This window comes from Nicotiana sylvestris, chromosome 8 (assembly GCF_000393655.2).
Source record: "Nicotiana sylvestris chromosome 8, ASM39365v2, whole genome shotgun sequence".
NCBI lineage: Eukaryota > Viridiplantae > Streptophyta > Magnoliopsida > Solanales > Solanaceae > Nicotiana > Nicotiana sylvestris.
The window spans coordinates 220,632,938-220,653,486 of NC_091064.1; the positions used below are offsets into that span (position 1 = coordinate 220,632,938).

A 20,549-nucleotide genomic window follows, 5' to 3' on the forward strand; every position below is an offset into this window, starting at 1 on the left:
ACAAACTTTAAAAAGTCATAGATTGATTTACCCAAAAAAAATATAAATAAAATTCTCTTCTTAAGAGACAGTTGATTTATGAATATATTTTGGCATGAACCTCGTGGATTGAGCATTTAACAACTACTTGAACGATTTCCTATTGGTATTAGTGGGTAATATTTAGTGCTTCCTCTTATCCATTTTAATTGATTTTTTGGCGGTTTTACACATATTAGGAAATCCACCTTTTAATATTAATTGATCATATTAACCGTAATTTATTTATTGGAATATAACAAATACTCCTAGGCTCTTTACTCCAATGACAACTTTGAAAAAAAGAAGTCAATTCTTTTTTGATATTGATATCTAAAAAAATCAAATATTGCAAACTAAAAAAAAAGGCAAAAAAAATAAAAATCAATTAAAGTGGACCGGAAGGAATGCGTAAATTATGTGAATAGTCTTGTTATTACTTTACCTTGTGAAATGAAACATCACATATAAGCGAGTAGTTTTTTTATAAAAAAAAAAAAAATCAAGAAAATTCATAGTAGATAAGAGAATAGGATCAAGTAGTATGCTTATCGGTCATCATGGCACACTAGCTAGTCAATTATAATAGGGAAAAAGGCCATTATTACTCCTGTATTATTGGAAATAATGTATGTTTGTCCACCGTTTCACTTTACGTTAAATACCCACCCTACTGTTAACAAAGTTGATGTAATTGCCCCTAACCTAATGGATGGTCAATGTGGCAGCTCACCCATTCTATTTTTTCCAATCAGCTGCCAAGTCAGCTTTCCATTAAGTTGAAAGCCCCAAAACCCAACCTTTGCAGCCTTCCAGCTGCAAAGGTTAATGGAAAGCTAACTTGGCAGCTGACTTGGAAAAAATGGAGGAGGTCAGCTGTCACATCGATCAGTCGTGGACAATTACATCAACTTTGTTAACGGTAGGATGTGTATTGAACGTAAAGTGAAACGGAGAACAAACGTGTATTATTTCTAATAGTAGAGGGCCAATAATGGCCTTTTTCCCATTATAATAAGAGTGTTTCTCAATTGATTTTTTCTTTTATTGTAGCCTTGGTCAACAAAGAAGATGTCAATTTAAGAACATAAAGCATAGAGAGGACGATTCATTTACTTTTCTTGACAAACAATATATTAGAGTGTGTGTATGTGTATATGTGTGTGTATGGATAACTTTGAGTTAATTTTAGTTAATACCTCCCTAAGGATTGTTTTAAAAAAAAAAAAAAAAAAAAAAAGAGAGAGAAAGACAGCTAAAATCGTGGGAACATATTTAAATCAGCCCCAAAAGAAACGGAATTGTGTCAACGGCCATTTCAATTCTGAATTCCGAGGAAGCAGCCTTTCCATTTTCTTCAGGTTGGCAAGAAAAATGCTACAAGAAACCAAGAATCTTCTAATAATATAGTATGAAAAAACTAGCAGAAAATTTAACCGTAAAATACACTGGTTCTTTTGTCATTTTTAGATCAACCTACATTTTTCAGCCTTGGTAATTTAAATGCTACCATTGTTTGAGAAATTTTTGGATTGGTTGCCCTTATTTCATAAGTTTCTTGGCCTGTTTCCTTAATACCACATTGTTATAATTTGATCATATCCAGTTTTTTCTTACCAGAAAGGCGGTTTCTTGTTCAGATAAAAAAATGGGCTGGTGCTGAGTTTCTATTGGATTCATTGCAATCTAATAGAAATCAGCATTTCGCTTTTTCAAGGTGCAAATCCAACTCATGAATAACTAACAATTTTCCCTATTTTTGATGTTAGGTATGTATTTTCACTCTATAAGTTTTTTTGCTTCATATTTTTCAAATTAATTAATTCTATCCGAAACATCCGGAAGGGGAGCCTTGGTGGAGCAACGGTAGACCTATAGGTCACGGGTTCGAACCGTGAAATCAGCCACCGATGCTTGCATCAGGGTAGGCTGCCTACATCACATCCTTTAGGGTGCGGCCCTTCTCCGGACCTTGCGTGCATGCGGGATACTTTGTGCACCGGGCAATCCTTTTCTTTTTTATCAGAAACATCCTCTACCGTAAATTCTGCGTATACCTCACCCTCTTCAGACCCCATATGTGGAATTATACTGGGTATGTTGTTGGTGTTGCTCCATATGATGCAATCTTATTGCTAATCTTGCCAGCTTTAATGCTAAATTAGTCTTAGGCCATGATTAATATCATTAATTGATGTTCATTTCTTTTTCATGCAATGCAATCTCTACTAGTGTTGGTATTTTTAAGCATACTAAATTTTTTTATTTGAGATGTTTTCTTGAACTTTGTACATGTAAAACTGCAGGATGGATCAATTCAGGCAGATTGGTGAGGTAGTAGGGAGCCTAAAGGCTCTAATGGTATTGAAACATGACATTCAAATAAATCAGAAACAATGTTGTCTTCTATTTGACATGTATGTACAAGCTTTCGATACAATATCCGAGGGGATTAAGCATAATTTAAGGTTAAATGAGAGGAATACAAAGTGGAAAGCACTTGAGCATCCAATGAGAGAACTTCATAGGATCTTTAAGGAAGGCGAAATGAACATAAAAAGTTGTTTGGATGTGAAAGATTGGTGGGGGAAAGCCATAAGTTTACATCTCAACAAGGATTGTATTGAGTTTCATATTCATAACTTGCTCTGTTGTTTCCCTGTTGTGATTGAGGCTATTGAGACAGCTGCAGAAATCTCAGGATTCGACGAGGAAGATATGCAGAAGAGGAGAACTGCACTCGCCAAGAAGTACGAGGGTGAAATGTGTGATCCGAGGTTTTTTCAGTGGATGTTTGGGAAACAATACTTAGTCACTAGAGAGATATGCAGTGAATTGGATAGTTCTTGGAAAGAAGATAAATGGTATCTTCTTGAAATGATAAGGCAAAAGAAAACAGAAAATTTGGCGATGAACGAGCAAAGGCTGGCAGATTTGATGCTCAAGAAACTAAATGGATCAGAAAAACTCAACAAAATAATGCTCTTGCCTAGTTCAATCTTGATTGGAGCAAGCGACTATCATGTGAAAAGGCGTCTAGGATCGTGGGGAGGACATGTTAAGGAGATTAATTGGTTAGGAGAAACTTTTGCTTTGAGGAATTTTTTTGGAGAGCTAATTGAACCACTAGTCGATGAAATTTCTCTGGTGTTATCGCTTTCTCACCCCAACATTCTGCAATATCACTGTGGTTTTTATGATGAAGAAAGGAAAGAAGGGTACCTTGTTATGGAGCTGATGAACAAAAGTTTAGCCACTTATATAAAAGAGCATTCCGGCCAAAGGAAGAGAGGACCATTTCCTATCCCGGTTGCAGTTGATATTATGCTTCAGATTGCGAGAGGAATGGAGTATTTGCACTCGAGAAAGATCTATCACGGAGAGCTGAATCCATCTAACGTGCTCCTCAAACCAAGAAATTCCTCCGCGGAGAGTTATTTTCATGCAAAAGTCAAAGGCTTCGGGTTAACCTCTATTAAGAGTAATTACAAAGCGGCCAATTCCAATGCTGCTGATTCTTTCATATGGCATGCACCAGAAGTTTTGGCTGAACAAGAAAAGTCGGAAAGCAAATGCACTTACAAGTACACAGAGAAAGCTGATGTTTATAGCTATGGGATGGTATGCTTTCAGCTTTTAACGGGGAAAGCTCCATTCGATGAACATCTGCAAGGGGAGAAAATGGCGCGAAATATTAGAACAGGAGAGAGACCTCTCTTTCCATATCCCTCACCTAAATATCTCGCAAATTTGACCAGAAAATGCTGGCAAACGAATCCAAATCTTCGTCCTAGTTTCTCTTCTCTATGCAGAATCTTGCATTATATCAAGAAAGTCCTTGTCATAAATCCAGAACATGGCCAACCTGAATGTCCTCCTCCACTCGTAGACTATTGTGAAATCGAGGCTAGCTACTCAAAGAAATTCCCGGGAGAGGATAGCACTAGTTTGGCCCCGGTGTCACAAATTCCTTTCCAGATGTTCGCTTATAGACTTGTTGAAAAAGAGAAAATTTCTGGAAACTCCAAAGAGAAGCACTGGGATTCATCACATTATGGTTTTTCGGGCCGCAGGACAGCATCAATGCAGAGTGATGATGAGCATATGGCTACAATAGATGATCTCTTTTTCGCTCCAAGTGATCGAAGGTCAGTTTGCTCTGAGATAATAGAGAGGAAAGATTCAAGATTCTTGGATCAGAGGTCAGTCATCTCTGAGACACCACTTAGAAAAGTTTTCTCGTTCGATCAAATGTCAATTTGCTCTGAGAGTCCAGGAGAGAAATTTTTAATGGCAGTAGCTAATGAAAAGACGATTTTTGCTGATATTCCCGAAAGGAAAGCAATACTAACACCATCAGGCGATCAGTGCTCACCGCGGACTGATACATCCGAGAGAACTATTTTATCAATGAGAAAGAACCAAAAGCTGAAGTTTTTAGAAAACCAGGAGAATGCTATGTCTCCTAAGACAGGTGACAGAAAACTTTCATCGAGTGTAGCAGCCGAGCAGAAATTAGCGTCTCCTGGGATTTCAGAGAAGAAAAATTCATCAGGCGATCAGATAAGTACTAGTTCTGAGATTCAAGAAAAGGAACACACTTCAGTTGATCAGAAATTAATGATTTCTGCAATTCCAGAGGAGAAAAATTCATCTGATGATCAGGAACTAAAATGTAACGAAATTCCAGAAAAGAAGCAGTCATCAACAGCTAATGTCAAGCCCGTTCGTGGTGATTCTACACAAAGGAAAACTCTGTCGAGAAGAACGAAACCCAAGAATCCAGAGAAGAAAGTGTTATCAAGTCCAGAAGCCAATCAAAGCTCAATGTCATCTGAGAATTCTGAGACAACTGCATCCAAACCAAGAAATTCAAAGGTATCAGTAAAGAAAGCTACACTGCACAAAAAACTACAGGACAGAGAGAGTAGCACTGCACCAGGTTAGCTCTTCTATCTCTTGGCTTACAGAGATTTCAACTTGCTTGTTGTTTTTGTTAGGGGACTATTTTGTTTGGACTCTTCAACATAAACATAAATTGAATGGCTTTTTGCAGAGAAACTGATGGACTCGTCGCCAAGATCTTCACCAGCTAGAGTCAAGAAAATACAATCATCAACAATGTCTTCTCCAACACAAACACCAAAAACTTCTTCATTTCCAAGATCACCAGCAATCACCTCAAATGGAAATGGATATGGATATCAGTCCCCAAGTGCATCACCACTAAATCCATGTTCGCGCTGCGCCAGAGTAAACCGAGAGTGCCATTTTCCCTCTGCTATGAGCCCACATAGACCAAAGAAACCTCATAGCAACAGCCAATGAGTTCACAACAGTTGACAATGTTTCATATGGTTTTCAATTTAAATTTGACTAGACAACTTTGCAGCTCAAAATTTTGATGCAAAGGATGGATTGACTTTGTGCATTACGCTTATCCGTTAGGTTTTTACTTGTTGGATATGAATTATTTAACTTTTGGGGGGTCTGTACTGTCTGGATTACACAGGTTTTGAATGCTGTTCAGCTATTCACAACTGCTAAGTTCAGGAAGAAAATCTGCTATTTACATTTCTCAATCATAGTATTGAAATTTCATTCACATGAAATTGGTTTTCACTTGAAGCAGTTTTGACCTGCATATTTTAATAAATATGTTACTGCAGATTTTCTTCTGTTTTATGTCATTAGATCAATGGAGATCAAAACAGTAAAATTTTGTCATCTGTACCACAATATGGCACAAAGAAATGCCGAAAGTATTAAAATTCATCTGACAGTCGATGTACAAATTTCCTATATAATGCTTATGTAAGAAGGAAATTATGACATGTACAACCAACTCATCATCAACTAAACTGCTCCTGTAAGACATGATTTTACAATGGTCGTATCTATCTGGATGTACAAAGGAACATCACACACACCAACAAAATTTATCTTGACTGCAATTTCATATGATGGACAGAGCACTCAGCTACACCCTGCGCCTTCTAAAATATGGAGGATATCACTACTGTGCTTGCATCGATTCTGAGGGATATTTCAAGATTCAGTCAATAAGGTGGCAAAATGGCTCGTCTCCACCTATCAGACGCTTGCATTGCATCTTTGGGAACGCTACATTACATTGGGCCTAAGCGAGTAATTTCAGCGTTCACTGCCTTTCCAGCAAACTCCTTCCACCATACTACTGGTTTCTGTTCAGCTTCCTAAACTTTTGGATCTTACAACCCCACAATTGTCAAGACAGATTGAGCAGGCTTGGGTGCCTTCCCTGAGTTTAACCTTAATACTTTTAGAGAAGATATCCCAGAATTTCTCAAGGAATCATACAGCTGCATTTCAGCATGATCCACACAAAGATTCCCAGGACATTTGAGGAGGAAGGAGCAATTGAAGGCTGCAATTTTTCACCTGGTCCACATCTAAACCATCTCTAGTAGTTTTATGCAGCCACTGGAATTGGCAGCAAGAACCGTGTTTGACTTCCGTCTCCAACAAACACTTGAAACAAACTGCCCATTGTCGTCATCAGTCTCTTTACCAGAGATTGGATCAATAGAGCCAAACTTGTGAGAAGTAATAGGCATAGGCAGAGATTTGTAATAAGAGAAGACCTGCAGGAAAGAGATAAGCCAGTAATAAGAAAAATCTTCTCCTTTTTCTGTATGTTTATCCATTTCACCTCATTTGGAGATGTCAAGAAAGTTGGCAGAAAAATTAATTTCTTGAGAGATTTACAGCAAAGAAAAAGTAAAGGAAAAAATATCATTTTCTGAATGCATTCGTTTGAAAGAAAAAGGAAACTGTAATACAAGAACAAGCCAATCTTCAAGTTTCGTACACGTTTTGCAAGAAATGAGGCAGGAATTTTTTAAAGTTTCAGCTGCTTTTCTGTACTTTCCAGAACAGATGGGCAAAAAGGCAAGAAAATTAATTTCCAACAGTTTTGTTTTTCCTTGCTTAGCAGCCAAAAGGTAGCTTTGGGTCAAAGAAAGCAGTCGGGGAAATATAGTCTACCATAACAATGTGTCTTAGTATAACAAATTGGTGCAATAAATACACAAACAGTAGTCTATTCGCATTTTCTGTGATCTCAGCATGAAGCTTCTAATCTCTTTTAGAGATGCTCCTATTAAATACAGAAAGCGGGTTAAACAATTTTTCCTTTCTAAAGAAAAACATGGTTTCAAATGAGGAAATTGTAATCTGCAACAGCGGTTCTTTTTTCTGAGGGAATGGTGTCGCAAATGGTTAGCAGATGTGTTTCTTCTGCAACATCTATTTCTATACTATATTAAAAGCACGAACGCTCTTAGCGAAATGTCATTCGCCTTTTTTACCCTCAAAAATAAATTTCACATTGGACATAATTGTAATTTAAGTTACTTTCCTAATATATAGGGTATTTAAATCACCTAAAATTTTGGTAATTAAATATTTCCTTATTGAACTAAGTAAGAAGTCCTAATTTTTAGTCTTTGGCCATCATAACATATATTAATTAATAAGAAAATGTGAGTTTTTTTACACCCAATAGAATACTATTTAATAACGCTTTACGCGAGTTCTTTAATAATATTTACCTACAATAAAGGACTAAAATTTAAAGCAAATGCTTTTTCTTTTCATTTCAAACTTGATATATATATATTTTTTTTTTTTTATTTGCACCGGGTGTCCGAGTCTCTAAGAGCCCCGACTAATCCGGGGGTGCACAGGCCCTAGGCAGGAGTTTCCCGCAAGTGCACCACGGTTAATTCAGGTTTTACCCAGTCCGATGGCCCTCAGAAATTGTTTGCACCCAGTGGGTTTCGAACTTGAGACCTTGAAAGGGAGTAAACCCCAAGGCTCAAGTCAATTGCCACCAGGCCAACCCCCGAGGGTTTATATATATATATATAGAGAGAGAGAGAGAGAGAGAGAGAAGTCCCTCAATTTTATGCTAAATATTATTAGAAATACTTCATTTAATAGCTATTTAATTATTTTTTAAAATATTTAAGAGCTTAAAATTAATTAAAATTTACTTATTGATTTGTTTCTTATTTGAACCATGGAGAAAGTGATTTGTTTCTTATTTGAACCATGGAGAAGGTTAAACTTTGTTTTTTCTTTTCATTTCGAACTTTGTATAAGTCTTACAAGTAAACCATATATAAATGATAGAAAAATAAAATAAAGGAAAAATAAAAAAGTTTTAAGAAAGAAGAGGTATGGGTTCTTGGACAATAGCGTAGATAGTTCACTTTTTAAAAATATACAAGACTAACACTAATAATATTATTCAATATTATACTTTTAACTTACAAAAATTTTAAATGCACTATTGTAATTATGAGCAATATTGAGCAAAAACCAATAAAAAGCATAAAATTAACAAGATAATTTATGAGATTCTTTAATTTTTAATCCACAATATCTAGCTAAATATGAGTGGGTTTATTAGCTAGCTTTCAATTGTAGATTCTCTTACTAGCTTGCTTTATTTCTTCTTCTTTTTTAATGTCTCTTTTTGTTTATTATTGCACTTTGATTTTGTGTTTATTTAATGTTCGTAGATTATTAGGCACCTGCTTATGTGTTGTAAGTTGTATCCTTCAAGATTATTTAGATTACTAAGGTTCTTGCCCGTAAAACTGAAATTCTGAAATTATAATTTGGAACAAATTTTAAGTTGAATTATTGATGTTGAGGACTTCTAAGATAGTTTCTTTAATTATTGTCTTAGTTATGCACAATCAATATTCATGATCATCTTTAGGAACTTACACTTTTATTTTATAATTTAATACATAAATTTATATTCATTGAGACAGGATTCACGTGCATCGCGCGTACCCCAAGTCTAGTACAGAAGAATACTCAGACCTCAGTTTAAGGAACCTAAAATGTAGGACATCCAATAACTTGATCAATCAAATCAAAATTATCAATGTCAATGATATGTGACCGCATATATCCCCGTACGAGTAAAACTTAACACCTCAACCCTCCATTCCTATTAGGTCCCATCTTCAGTCATAGGAATAGAAGAGATTCATATTTATACATTCCTCATTAAAACGGGGAGCAGGAACATACCTCATTTGTTTCTGACCCGCAAGTTATGTATCCTTCGTTCACAGACATCCCCACAAAGTTCTGAGAATAAAAGAGAAGACGTCAATTCGTACACCGACAGCGAAAAGCAGTAATAGTATTATTAAGTTTAAGTGGCAGTTCAGAATTTTGGACTTCACAGATATACAAGCAAAAAAAGACTGATGTTCTATTAATAGCCAACCTTCTCGTTGGTGTGCCCTTTAAGGGTTAAGACACAAGCATCGGCTGAATAGCCACTTGAGTTGGTTTTATTGAGATCCCATATCTTCAGGCTGTTGTCAGTGGATGCAGAAATGAGCGTTTCAGCATCCAAAAATTTTGCATAACTAACAGCTTTCTCATGGCCAGCCAATACACACCAAGGAGCTGAGGTATTTCGAAGATCATAGCAATAAGTCTTGTAATCGGCAGAGCTATAAGCCAGAAAATGACTGGAGTCAGGTGAAAACTGAACACAGCAAACATTTGCTTTGTTTCTGATCGTGCACACGCTGTTCTTCTGCACAAAAGGAGAATTTGATACAATAAGCACTATGAAACAGAAGAAAATGAGATAATATCACATATGGAGCATGTTCTACTGCATTTTTGGGATAAGTTGGGTCATGCCACAGAATCTGAGAGAGGCAGTTGGAGTCTTTGGAAAGTTGATAAATCCATCAAAAATATCTGGCTTATGATCCCTGCAGTTATTTGTTGGTGTCTATGGAATGAGAGAAACCGAAGATGTTTTGATGGAATCTCAACTCCAAACCACTCACGTAAAGCCAAATGTTTTACCACTTCTTTTTGCTGGGCAAAATTGTCCCCAGTAAATAGTAATTAGTACTGGACACTTTTTGGAGTTTGTTAGCACTCTTGTCCTGGACAGAGACATTGTATAGGGCAAGCAACTCACTTTGTTCTTTTGTATTTCTGAGTCCTATAACTAAGCTCCTTGAAATACAGCATCTTCTTGATGCCTTTTCTTTTAAGGAAACAAATTACTTCATCAAATACTTTTTTTATTCCTTCATTTTTCAATTTTCTTGGATTCAGTTGTTCACTAATATATAATTAAGGGAACTATGTAGGTGACTTTTCTTTTTTCCATGATTTACAAACAGAGATAACTTATATATCTCTATTTCCTCATGGCGCCAATGCACCCAAAAGAGACAAGCAAGCCATGTCTAACTCTCATTTCATGGGCAAGTCGAACGTTCACATCCCTTGACATATTCATCTTTTCTAATTTTAAGTGGAATACAAGGTAGAAGTGAGAGAGGAGGTAGAGAAGTCAAAGAAAGGTGGTTTGCATTGTTAAATTAGACCAAAACATCTATATCAAGCTTCTTTGCAGATTCAAGGGCACCTGAATGAGAGAATCAACTTTCCAGCAATAAGATGGAGGTAAAATTAACCCGGGGGGGGGGGGGAGAGCACTTCTCAGTTATAACATGGAGGAACAATGGAGAACAGGGAAGCATGCCTCGTTGATGCTCCAAAGTTTCACCAAATGATCGTCACTTCCACTAGCTAACTTTGTGGGATCCACACGAGAAAAGTCTACAGACCATGCCCTTTCATTATGCTCAGTCAACTGCGAAAAAGCTTGACCAGTAGACGCATCCCATAACTGAAATCATTGACAGTGTCAAGAAGTTCAGACAAAACTAGTGAACTTAACACCAGCATATACAGGTCAGAGTTAATGAGCGGCAAAAGACGAGAGAAATTAAGCAGTATGTGTAATACGTAATAGTCATATAAGGGTGAAGTAAATACCAGACCAAGACCAGCAAAATCAAATTGTGAGAGAAAGAGAACAGACTTGAAGAGACACAAAGTCTAGAAGACTCGCACAATTTATTTAAGTTGTTTAAAAAGTATATCAAAAGGCATTTTAGGAGATATGCAAAAAGAAGATGAGGTAGCTATGTCATTCAAGAGTGAACAAGAATCATGATACTGTGCATGCTCATGGTTAATATCAGAGAGACCAGAAAAATGAAAATGTGGGAAACAGAAGACAAACTGAAAGAGCAAAAGCCTAGAAGATCCCAATGATTAATCAACCTCCGTCAATCCCGCATCAGTTAGGAGATATTTAGATCTCAGACTTGTCTATACATGTTTTTTTTTTTTGAAAAGGTAACATATTATATATAAATAAAAGACTACACAAAAGCTGCGAAGTCACCCATAATTACAAGGAGGCCTAATAAGAAAAGACACTCCTAATCCTTTGTCTTCTCATAAGGATTCTAAAACATCAAAAATAGAATCCTGATCTTCTAAATATTCTCCTTTACACCAAAAGTAAAAAAGAACTAAACATTTCATTTTCATCTTTTGAATGTTACTGTATCTATCTTCAAAGCATCTTTGATTTCCTTCTTCCCAGATTGTCCACCAGATGCAAGATGGGACAATCTTCCATCTATCTTTATTACTGGATAGCTTGCCTTCTCTATTTTTCTTGGCATAACCCACAATATTCCCCTCAAATTGATGAATATCCTCCATAATTGTAAAGTCACGCTACATTGCAAAAAGAGATGATTAATTGTCTCTGCCTCCTCTTCACTCTATACATGTTTAACTAGGTTAATCCCAAATTTTAGGTAATATTCCTATACGTGAAAGAATGAAAAGCCTACCCAGGTCGCATCCAAATAGAATTAGTAACGTAACCTAGAGTACATGGGCAGTTGCAGACTCATCATTTAGAGGCCTCGTGTTACCTGCCAAAGGTCCTAGCTTCACCTTAATCGACTACATTAATCCAACACTTCCAAAGTGACCTCTCGTTTTCCAAGGGTCTCGACATCCTCTCTGTCTCTGTGAAATTTCATGTCCTCCAACATTTGAACCCTAAACCCCAAGTTCAGATAACAAGGGATCAATACTCGATGTTTTTTCTACCTGATAAGAGGGATAAATGTTAGTAAATCTTGCTCATGAGAAATAACTCCCATCTACCATCATCAATTGTACACTTCTGAACAATTATCTCTTTGCACATCAGAGTAAGGATCATTCCAACCCTCTCTCAGTTGAAACTTGAAAGTGCTCCAAATCCAAATGTATTTCTAGTGGACGGGTCAATTTATCCTCTGGAACAAGGTACATCATTCACAGGCTCAAAGTACATGTTTACAAGCTTCTAGATTGCTAGGATAAAAGAAAAAAAATAATTCCTTGACATAGAGCACAGCAGATAAGTCCAAGCTCTCTCATGCTAAAGTGCAACTCACGCAAAGTGAAAGATGTGCGATGAACATAAGACTTTGAGCTTGGCGTTCCATGTTTGAATATAAATCAGACAAATAGACATCATAAGCAATAAATGAGCGTGGGACAGGTTCAACATACACACAACGCAATGCTCTACCAATGCAACTGGAAGAAAACTAAAATAAAATACACACCTTAACCGCACCATCATAGTCAGTGGTAGCCAGATAGTTCCTGATATAACTGTTCCAGCAAATGCAGCTGAGCTTAGATTTGTTTGACATCTCGATAACTGGGTAATGAATGTCGACAGAATCATTAAAGAGGGCATGATACTCAAATACTTTAATTTTCTTCGACACCCCACCAGCAGCTAAATATTCCTCATCCCTGTCAAAGCTTAGAGAACAAATGACATTTGCAGAATTATTCAGATCTGTATTTCTTAATATTCCCCTTACTCTGAACTTGCTATACCGAGCATACTTGCATAAGCCATCAAAAAAAACCCCAACCTGATCTGTGGGTCTATACTTCTCATTATCATTTCCTGTCGAGACAAAGTTCTCCTGATTATTAAAGATTTCTTCAGTTCTACGGACCATGGCAACATCATCAGAAGGCTGAATATTGGATCGCGTATAGAAGTAAGCCCTCTCAAGCTGCCTGATATTCTTGATCAATCTAGTTTCACTCTCACATACAGGTGGAAGCTTCGGATACGCATCTGAACTTGATACTCCTTTCTGAATAAACCTGTTCTCCCACAAAACAAGAGATTCCCGGTGTGAGGAAGAACACCGGCCGTTGCTGCTTTGGCGTCTCTGAACCTCTTGGACATCTGCTTCTATACATTTGAGTTCTTCCACTAGCTTTGAGGCATCCTTCTGCTTTTGATCTTGCAGTGACATGAGGAAGTACAACAACAGTTGTGACTCAGATTCCTCTTCGTGAATAGACGACAGTGATAAATCTCCACGTAATTCTTTAATACCACCAATAACTTCAGACTGTAAAATTTCCCTGTTCCAAAGCAATAATGAGATAACTGAAGTACTGTGAAAATACTAATAAAAAAAGAAGACTGAAAAAGAAACCAGGAGGTTTCAGTGCACACATGACTATAAGTTAACGTTTCACATTTAGAAAATCACAAATTTTAAGTGAGCGAGGAAGTTCCGATACATAGCAGCACTTCACTAAAGCTCATTAAATTAGGGTCAAAAGAATGTAAACAACGGCAAGAGAAGCCAGCAATCATTAGCTTGAGCTCATTTCTCCATAGGCATTCACACATATTCTCAGTTAAGGAGCCACGAGGAAACAAACAGATCCAAAAATTTTGACCACCTTGTTGTTGGACGTGCTGAAGGTTCTGGATGAAGCAGCCAAAGACAAAATCCAGCTTCTTTGGGATGCTCTGACAAGAAACAAGAGGGAAGAATCCTATGGCGAAGATCAAGCATTGCAGCTGCATGAGACCTTTCACAGTCAAATGAGCTAAGCAACTGAAAGAAAAAAAACCTATATTAGTCCCTAAAATACAGTATCAACTTAGTGCTCTAAGATACCACTTAAAAGGTGGAGAACAGTAGTTTTGCTTGCTTCACTGAGCAAAAGTAGACATATGGATGTTATAGATGCATATTCTGCTAGATATACAAAGATTAAGGATGATCGTAAACTTATCTTAGAGAAAGCGAGATATACCCTAGACCTTGTTAGAGAAATTACAAGAAATATTCTAGATTCTTACACATCCTAGCTGATGAAACTTATATATGATCCACCTTATCCACTACTTAAGCTAGAAATGAGCTAACTACCTCGCTCAAGATTTGACATCACATGACCCACATCGTACTCCTACTTAACTTCTCGAGCATTTACTGCACTACTTGGATTTCTAACAAATGACAACAGAATAGGGAAAACCACCAACTCTAGAAATTATGATGAATCAAGAATGAATGTCATTGCGATTAGAGTGCTATGACTCATGCCTAAGTGATTGAACTTCCTGCACAAATGAGACAAAATATATATATATATATATATATATATATATATATATATATATATATATATATATTTTACTAGAAGTTTATCCTCAAACCTCAAAGAGAAGAACCCCCAGGCAGTAGATGTTTGATGAAAATGTGCAGCCACCCTCACTGAACTGCTCAGGACTGGTATACCACTTCTTCTCCAAGTTAAAGCTCATGGAAGTCAGCAATGGTTTTGACATAATGGACAGTTGAGGCAATATAAAATTGTTCGAGTTAAGTTCTGTCTTGAGGCAATCCTCTGCATTTGACTCATCTCCATAGCCTTGTGCAGCATTTAACTTAGTGTTTGTGCAAGCAGATTTATGGCCTGACATGAAGGGATATTGAGACCACCTCCTATTAAGGTGCGTGTCTTCACTAAGTTTTTGCTTCTTCACACAAGGATCGATCGAGGAAGAAATGCTTTTTCCAGATGAACTTCTCTCTTTCTGACTATGCTCCACCTGAGGAACACCTCGATCAATCACATTTTCAGTGGACTGCGTGCGTACAGATGCTCCAATATATACAACTTGGTTTGAGCGCAACAATTTAAAGCAAGATGGACGCAAGTCTTGCAAGATAATTCCTTGTGAGTGAGCAAAATCCACCAAATCCAGAACTTGTTTGAAAATATACAAGCCTTCAGCTTTGTTCAATTTATTTCCCCCAGCTTTCAGCCGTTCTCTTAAACTGATCCCATCTTGATAGACATTGGGATTAACACTGCAGCCCATTTTGGGGATACCTTGAAAAGGTGAAACGATGGTGGAAGAAGCATTAGGACACTGCGGATACATCTGGCCTTGAGACTCACTAGCAGATACATGGGGTAACTGCTTTTTGCATATGATTCCTTTGCCTTTTAATGTGCTTTTCACAATATATTCAGAAAACCCCGACTTGGAAAAAATCTTCGTCCGGATACCCTCAGAAGAGGGTAATAAATTGTTCGAAACAGCTTTATCACCATTATTCTGCAAATTTTCTCCGTCTAGATTACGATTTTCATTTATTTTTTTCTGATTCTGATTCACAAGTCCGGTAAATAATGTGTCTCCATCTTCCCCATGTGAGCTTCCGCATGCAGATCCACCTGCTAGCTGATAAAACCACTGGTTTGGCCTAACCTGCATTATTTCTTTATTGCCCAAGGTATCAACTATAGCCAAGTTTTTCCCATTGTAGTTTCTCAGTGTCAATTCTTCAACCATGACCCCAGCATCATTCATACAACGAGGACTAGCACTTGCATGTTCAGAAGATCCAATTCTGTCCAGATTCTTACCATCGAGGATATCTGTAAACAAATTGTGAGTACTCTGGTAATGATCACCTTCACTAAGTGTGACCACTTCATGTGATTGCAGCATATTGGAGTTTCCGGACCTCAAAGTATAGTCATTCTCCTTACTTCGAAGTTGTCTACCATCAAAGGCATCCAGTCCATTCACCTCATCACCAATAGCTTCATCAACAGTTTCTTCCATAATGTCAATATGTTCTAGTTTAATCTAAATAATGCTGCAAATCAGACCTTGTCAAGGAACAGAAAATACTTACATCATATAATAAAATAGTGAATTAATGATAACTCAAGACAAAATGTAAAATTGGAATAAGACTGTGCAAAAATATTTTCCTTTTTTCTTTTGTTTGTCAAAAGGTGATTACATGTATGCTGTTATACTTGTTCAATATGGATCAGATTTTTCAGAGAAGCTCCTTTTAGACGAAAGGACAGAAGGAAACCACTAACAGAAACCGCTACCAGAAGACCTACACCCCCTGCCAGAACCCATCCCCTGACTGCCCCACTAAACTGCAGAGCATTAAAACAATCGCCGGATCATTAGCATTGTGGCGCTACACCAGATCAAGTTTTGGTCAAATTATTGATCTTGAGATTACATGTGCATCATCAGATTGCTTCCACCAAGAAACATCACTTATCCACCAAATAGACCGCCTTAAAATGATGCATTACTGCCATTTTATCAAAAACTGAAGCATGTGTTGAGAGTCGTGCAATCAAATGAGCACACATATGAAGTCAAATTCGAAGGGTGACTTTTAAAGTGGCAACCCAAAAGACACTTTTCCTGACTTTTTTCTTCGAGAATCTAAAACTCATATAAAGTGGTAGGCAAGATTGTTACCATACGCAAAAAGGAGACTCATAGAGTTGCAGCGGCAAAGAAAGCTACTAGTGGGCCCCAAATAATTCCATGTCACAGAATATGCTTCCTTGCTTCTACAAGTCACGGAGTAGCGGTATGTTTTTAGGGTGTTGCTAGTAGAATTGGAATGAAATTTGAGGGCACTGTTAAATCAGGGTATCTGCTTTAGTATTATTTGTTTATTTATGTTTCTTTAGTTTCTAATTGGACATTTTTCTCCACGTTAACAACACAACCCATTACCTATACAAACTTTAGTGTCTTTTCCAATTCTTCTAAAAGCTAGTTCAGGATTTCCATTAGCAAGTTACACTTCCATATTTCTTTGTCAAAAGTTGAGTAAGAAACTAAGCCCAAAGCCTTTCCATTAAGCCAACATATTAACTCCCAACAACAATTCCAACCCAAAAAAGAAATTACTAAATCAATTTCATCATGCTGATCAAGAATAACAAGCAACGAGCACATCTAAACGGATTTTTTTGATAACCGAGAAATCTCCGAGAGCCCGTGGCACACGGTTTGAAACTCGGTGGATAATGGGCTCATCCCCTACCCTTCTCCACTTAAATACCAGGCTTTTGTCTACGACGGGGTTCAAACCCATGACGTGCACCTAACCCACAATTTAAGCTGGGAATTGACCCTGAACACCCTAATTCTTAGTTTTTCTATTAAGCACACACTCCACATCAACATTAGAGAAAATTGGATACACATTTTATATCAGCAAAAACTATTGTCATATTAGCAAGCTTATCCAATACCTCAACACCCAAAATAGCCGAGTAGCTTACTAACTTTAACACTGTATCAATCAACTAATCCTTATCCAAAATCAGTAGGATTTTACACTATAAACCCTCTATATCCATTCCACCACACATAAACATCTCATCCACTCTAATACTACTAAAAAAAGCTTCCTTCTAAGGCAAATTAGGTTAGCTAATTAACAACAAAGAGCAAAATTCAGTTTTTCTTTTCTAATTTTCTTTTCCACCGCCACAAAACAATAAACGACAAACAGTTCAATTGACAACAAATGCATTTACTTTACGGGTACTCAACCAAAAAAAAAACTATAAAACTGAAATTGAAGTGATAAAACGAATGAATCAATTGAAATAATTAGCATTAAAACGTACGAATTTGTGACGGCGACACAATTCATTCATTCCGAAACTTTAAAAAAAAAAAACTTCCCTTTTAAGGCAAATTTAGGTTAGCTAGTTAACAACAAAGAGCAAAATCCAATTTTTTTCTCAAATTTTCTTTTCCACTGCCACAAAAAAAATAAAGTACGAACAATTCAATTCACAACACATGCATTCACTTTACGGTACTCAATTGAAGTAATAAAACGAATAATTAATTGAAAAAAATATGCATAAAAACTTACGAATTTGCGACGGCGAAACGGAGAATCGGCAGTGAGCAGAGAGAGTACGAAGCTAAGATTAAAGGAAAGTGGTGAATTTTGTGAGCCATGGAAAAAAAAATGGGCTTAAAAAAGAGTTTGTTTTGTTTTTATAAAGATTGTGTGAAAGAGAAAGAGAAGGGAAAAGAGGGAAAGACTTATCGGACTTTACCTGAAATGGCATAAATATCTCTGGCATCTTATTGGTTGCTTTCAATTTTTTACTCTCAATAATTACTAACCACTAATTAAATGTTTTATATGTTTATTGAGTTTTATTTCACCAGTAAAATAGTGGTTATAAAAGCTTCTCTCGGATAGAATTAAAAATTTAAGCTAAATTGTTTCCAAATTTAGAAAGGGGACATTCTTTTTTGAACGGACCAAAAAAGAAATAGGTTCACATAAACTTGAATGGAGGGAGTATATAATACGGTTAGATTACTTAAAATATATAATAGGATGTGATGTCTTTGTAAAGTTGGAGCAACACTAAATTTATCTATGTGTGATTTATAGGTCACAGGTCCGAGCCGTAAAACCAGTCGCTGATGTTTGCATCAGAATAAGCTCTATGTCACCTCATTTGGGTGCGGCCCTTAACGCAAAAAATTTCGTGCATCAAAAATTAATTGTACTCATAATTTTTATTTAATTTATATTCAATGACAATATGAGGATTTTTATTGAAGAGTATAATCTAACTAGTTATAACCAACTTATCAATTGACGCTTACTTGGCCTTACATGTAATAGATTTGAAAAATAAAAATTATTTACTTATACATTGTATAAAAGTAAACATATACTACTTTTTACGCATCAACCCCTTGTTTTAACTTAAAACCCTTCTTTTAAAAGTTGAAACTCTTTTTTAAAATATAAATGGGTAGTGTCAGACTAGTTCACACTCAAAAATTTAAAGAAAAATTATAATTAGTCCATTACCAAAAATTTCGTACTAGTAATATATAAAAGCTTTGGCATTCAGGAAAAAAAAGGCAGCCCGGTGCATTAAGTTTCCGCTATGTACGGGGTCCGGAAAAAGGCCGGACCACAAGTGTTTATCGTGCACAACTTTACTCTGTATTTCTGCAAAAGGCTGTTCCACGGCTCGACCTGGTCACATGACAATAATTTTACCAATTATGCCAAGACTCCCCTTCGGCATTGAGAAATGTGTTTTATGAACAAAATAAACACACGCAAAATAAATATTGAAGCCAATCTCAACCACTTGATGTCCAATTAAATTCTTTCTTTTTTAATCATAAAGACCCTTAATTATATAATGTGGAATAAAGCTTAACTTTTATAAAGTAAGTCGTATTTGGAAACTTAGAATCATTAAGAAGGCAAGATAATATAAAAAATAAGAATTTGATACATTTTCTGAAGGTTTACAAAGTTACAAAACTGAAGGTTTATAATGAGATATGAGAAAATGAAGATTATGGATTTGAACATGGCAATGCACTTAGCTAAAAGTTTCTTTATACATTTTTTTTTGTCTTTCCTTTTCTTTCTTTGATGAACATCAGTCATAAAATTAGTTTTGAACAAATAATTTCTTTTTTAATTTAATACCTTAATACGCTTGTGAAAAGAGTGGGCATTAAAGATTCAGACAACGTACAAACTTCTTCTTTTTTTCTTAAATTCCGTGTCGAGTCAAACTACAACTACTACCCAGTATAATTCCACCAAGTGTGGTCTGGGGAGAGTAGAATATACGTACTGTTTCCGAATGACCCTTGGCTAAAGAACGTGAAGGAATCTCTGATAGCAAGTGATAGCAAGACAAATAGTTAGAAAACTAAATCAGAGATAACAAAAAAAATAGCAAGATAGTACCGATAACAAGTAATATCAAGATAGTATATTTAGACAAATAAGTCCAAGGCGGCACACGAGAATATGACGAAGTCCTGCTAGCAAACTACGGAATTACCGAAGGTAAGTAGCAACAGAATAAGACTTGCGGCTATAATAAACTAAGGTGTCGAGTCAAACTACCTCACCTAAATTTGAAACGGAGAGTGTACTTGTTTGGACTTTTTTCCAAAGATTAGACCATATTGGAAAGGGAAAGAAGAAGGAAAGTCAGAAGAGAAAAGATTCTTTATGAGATTTTAGTACATAGCCAATGAGCTTAAGTTATACACATTAACACCAAAAAGATCATTTTGTACTATTAATGCAATTTAACATATAGTAACAGATTATTTTTTATTTTTTATTAAATTTATCTGTAATTATGTTATAGTGACTTGATTGTATGCATAAATATTTTTTACAACATCACTTGTCAACTGGCATACGAAAAGTACAGATCTCTTAAATTGTGATCTTTATTTCGTACAATTATTAAAGGGAACCATCTAAAATGGAATGAAAAAGATGTGGTACTGTAGAAGAGAAGTTTGAGTCAAATTCCAACAAGTTAAAACAATAAAAAAAAAAACAAGTTATAGTTATACGAAAGTAGAAAAGAAAAGATGCATTGTATTCTGGGGTATGAAAAGATCTTTGGTAGGGATTATTTTTTCCCGA

The 20,549-nt window shown here is 36.2% G+C and overlaps 2 protein-coding genes across 5 annotated transcripts; one reads left to right on the plus strand and one right to left on the minus strand.

Moving 5' to 3' along the window:
* The first annotated feature begins 1,340 nt into the window (after positions 1–1,340).
* On the plus strand, positions 1,341–5,600 carry LOC104215250 (uncharacterized). The gene is made up of 3 exons (XM_009765010.2): positions 1,341–1,787; positions 2,325–4,960; positions 5,075–5,600. Exons 2-3 carry the CDS (start codon positions 2,326–2,328, stop codon positions 5,344–5,346), a joined length of 2,907 nt encoding a protein of 968 aa, XP_009763312.1. The 5' UTR covers positions 1,341–1,787; position 2,325; the 3' UTR covers positions 5,347–5,600.
* A 129-nt stretch (positions 5,601–5,729) lies between these two features.
* LOC104215248 (protein SPA1-RELATED 2) lies at positions 5,730–18,135 on the minus strand. 4 transcript variants are annotated; one of them, XM_009765008.2, is made up of 8 exons: positions 17,979–18,135; positions 14,465–15,920; positions 13,699–13,856; positions 12,543–13,371; positions 10,601–10,747; positions 9,311–9,628; positions 9,109–9,168; positions 5,730–6,641 (listed from the first exon to the last, which is right to left on the minus strand). In XM_009765008.2, the coding sequence occupies exons 2-8, from the start codon at positions 15,884–15,886 to the stop codon at positions 6,450–6,452; spliced, it is 3,126 nt and encodes a 1,041-aa protein (XP_009763310.1). In that variant the 5' UTR covers positions 15,887–15,920; positions 17,979–18,135; the 3' UTR covers positions 5,730–6,449. The 4 variants fall into 4 exon arrangements, with proteins under 4 accessions (XP_009763310.1, XP_070011619.1, XP_070011620.1 ...); XM_070155518.1 differs by having other exon boundaries at positions 14,465–15,933; XM_070155519.1 differs by having other exon boundaries at positions 14,465–15,910; positions 17,979–18,131.
* Between the last annotated feature and the right edge of the window lie 2,414 nt (positions 18,136–20,549).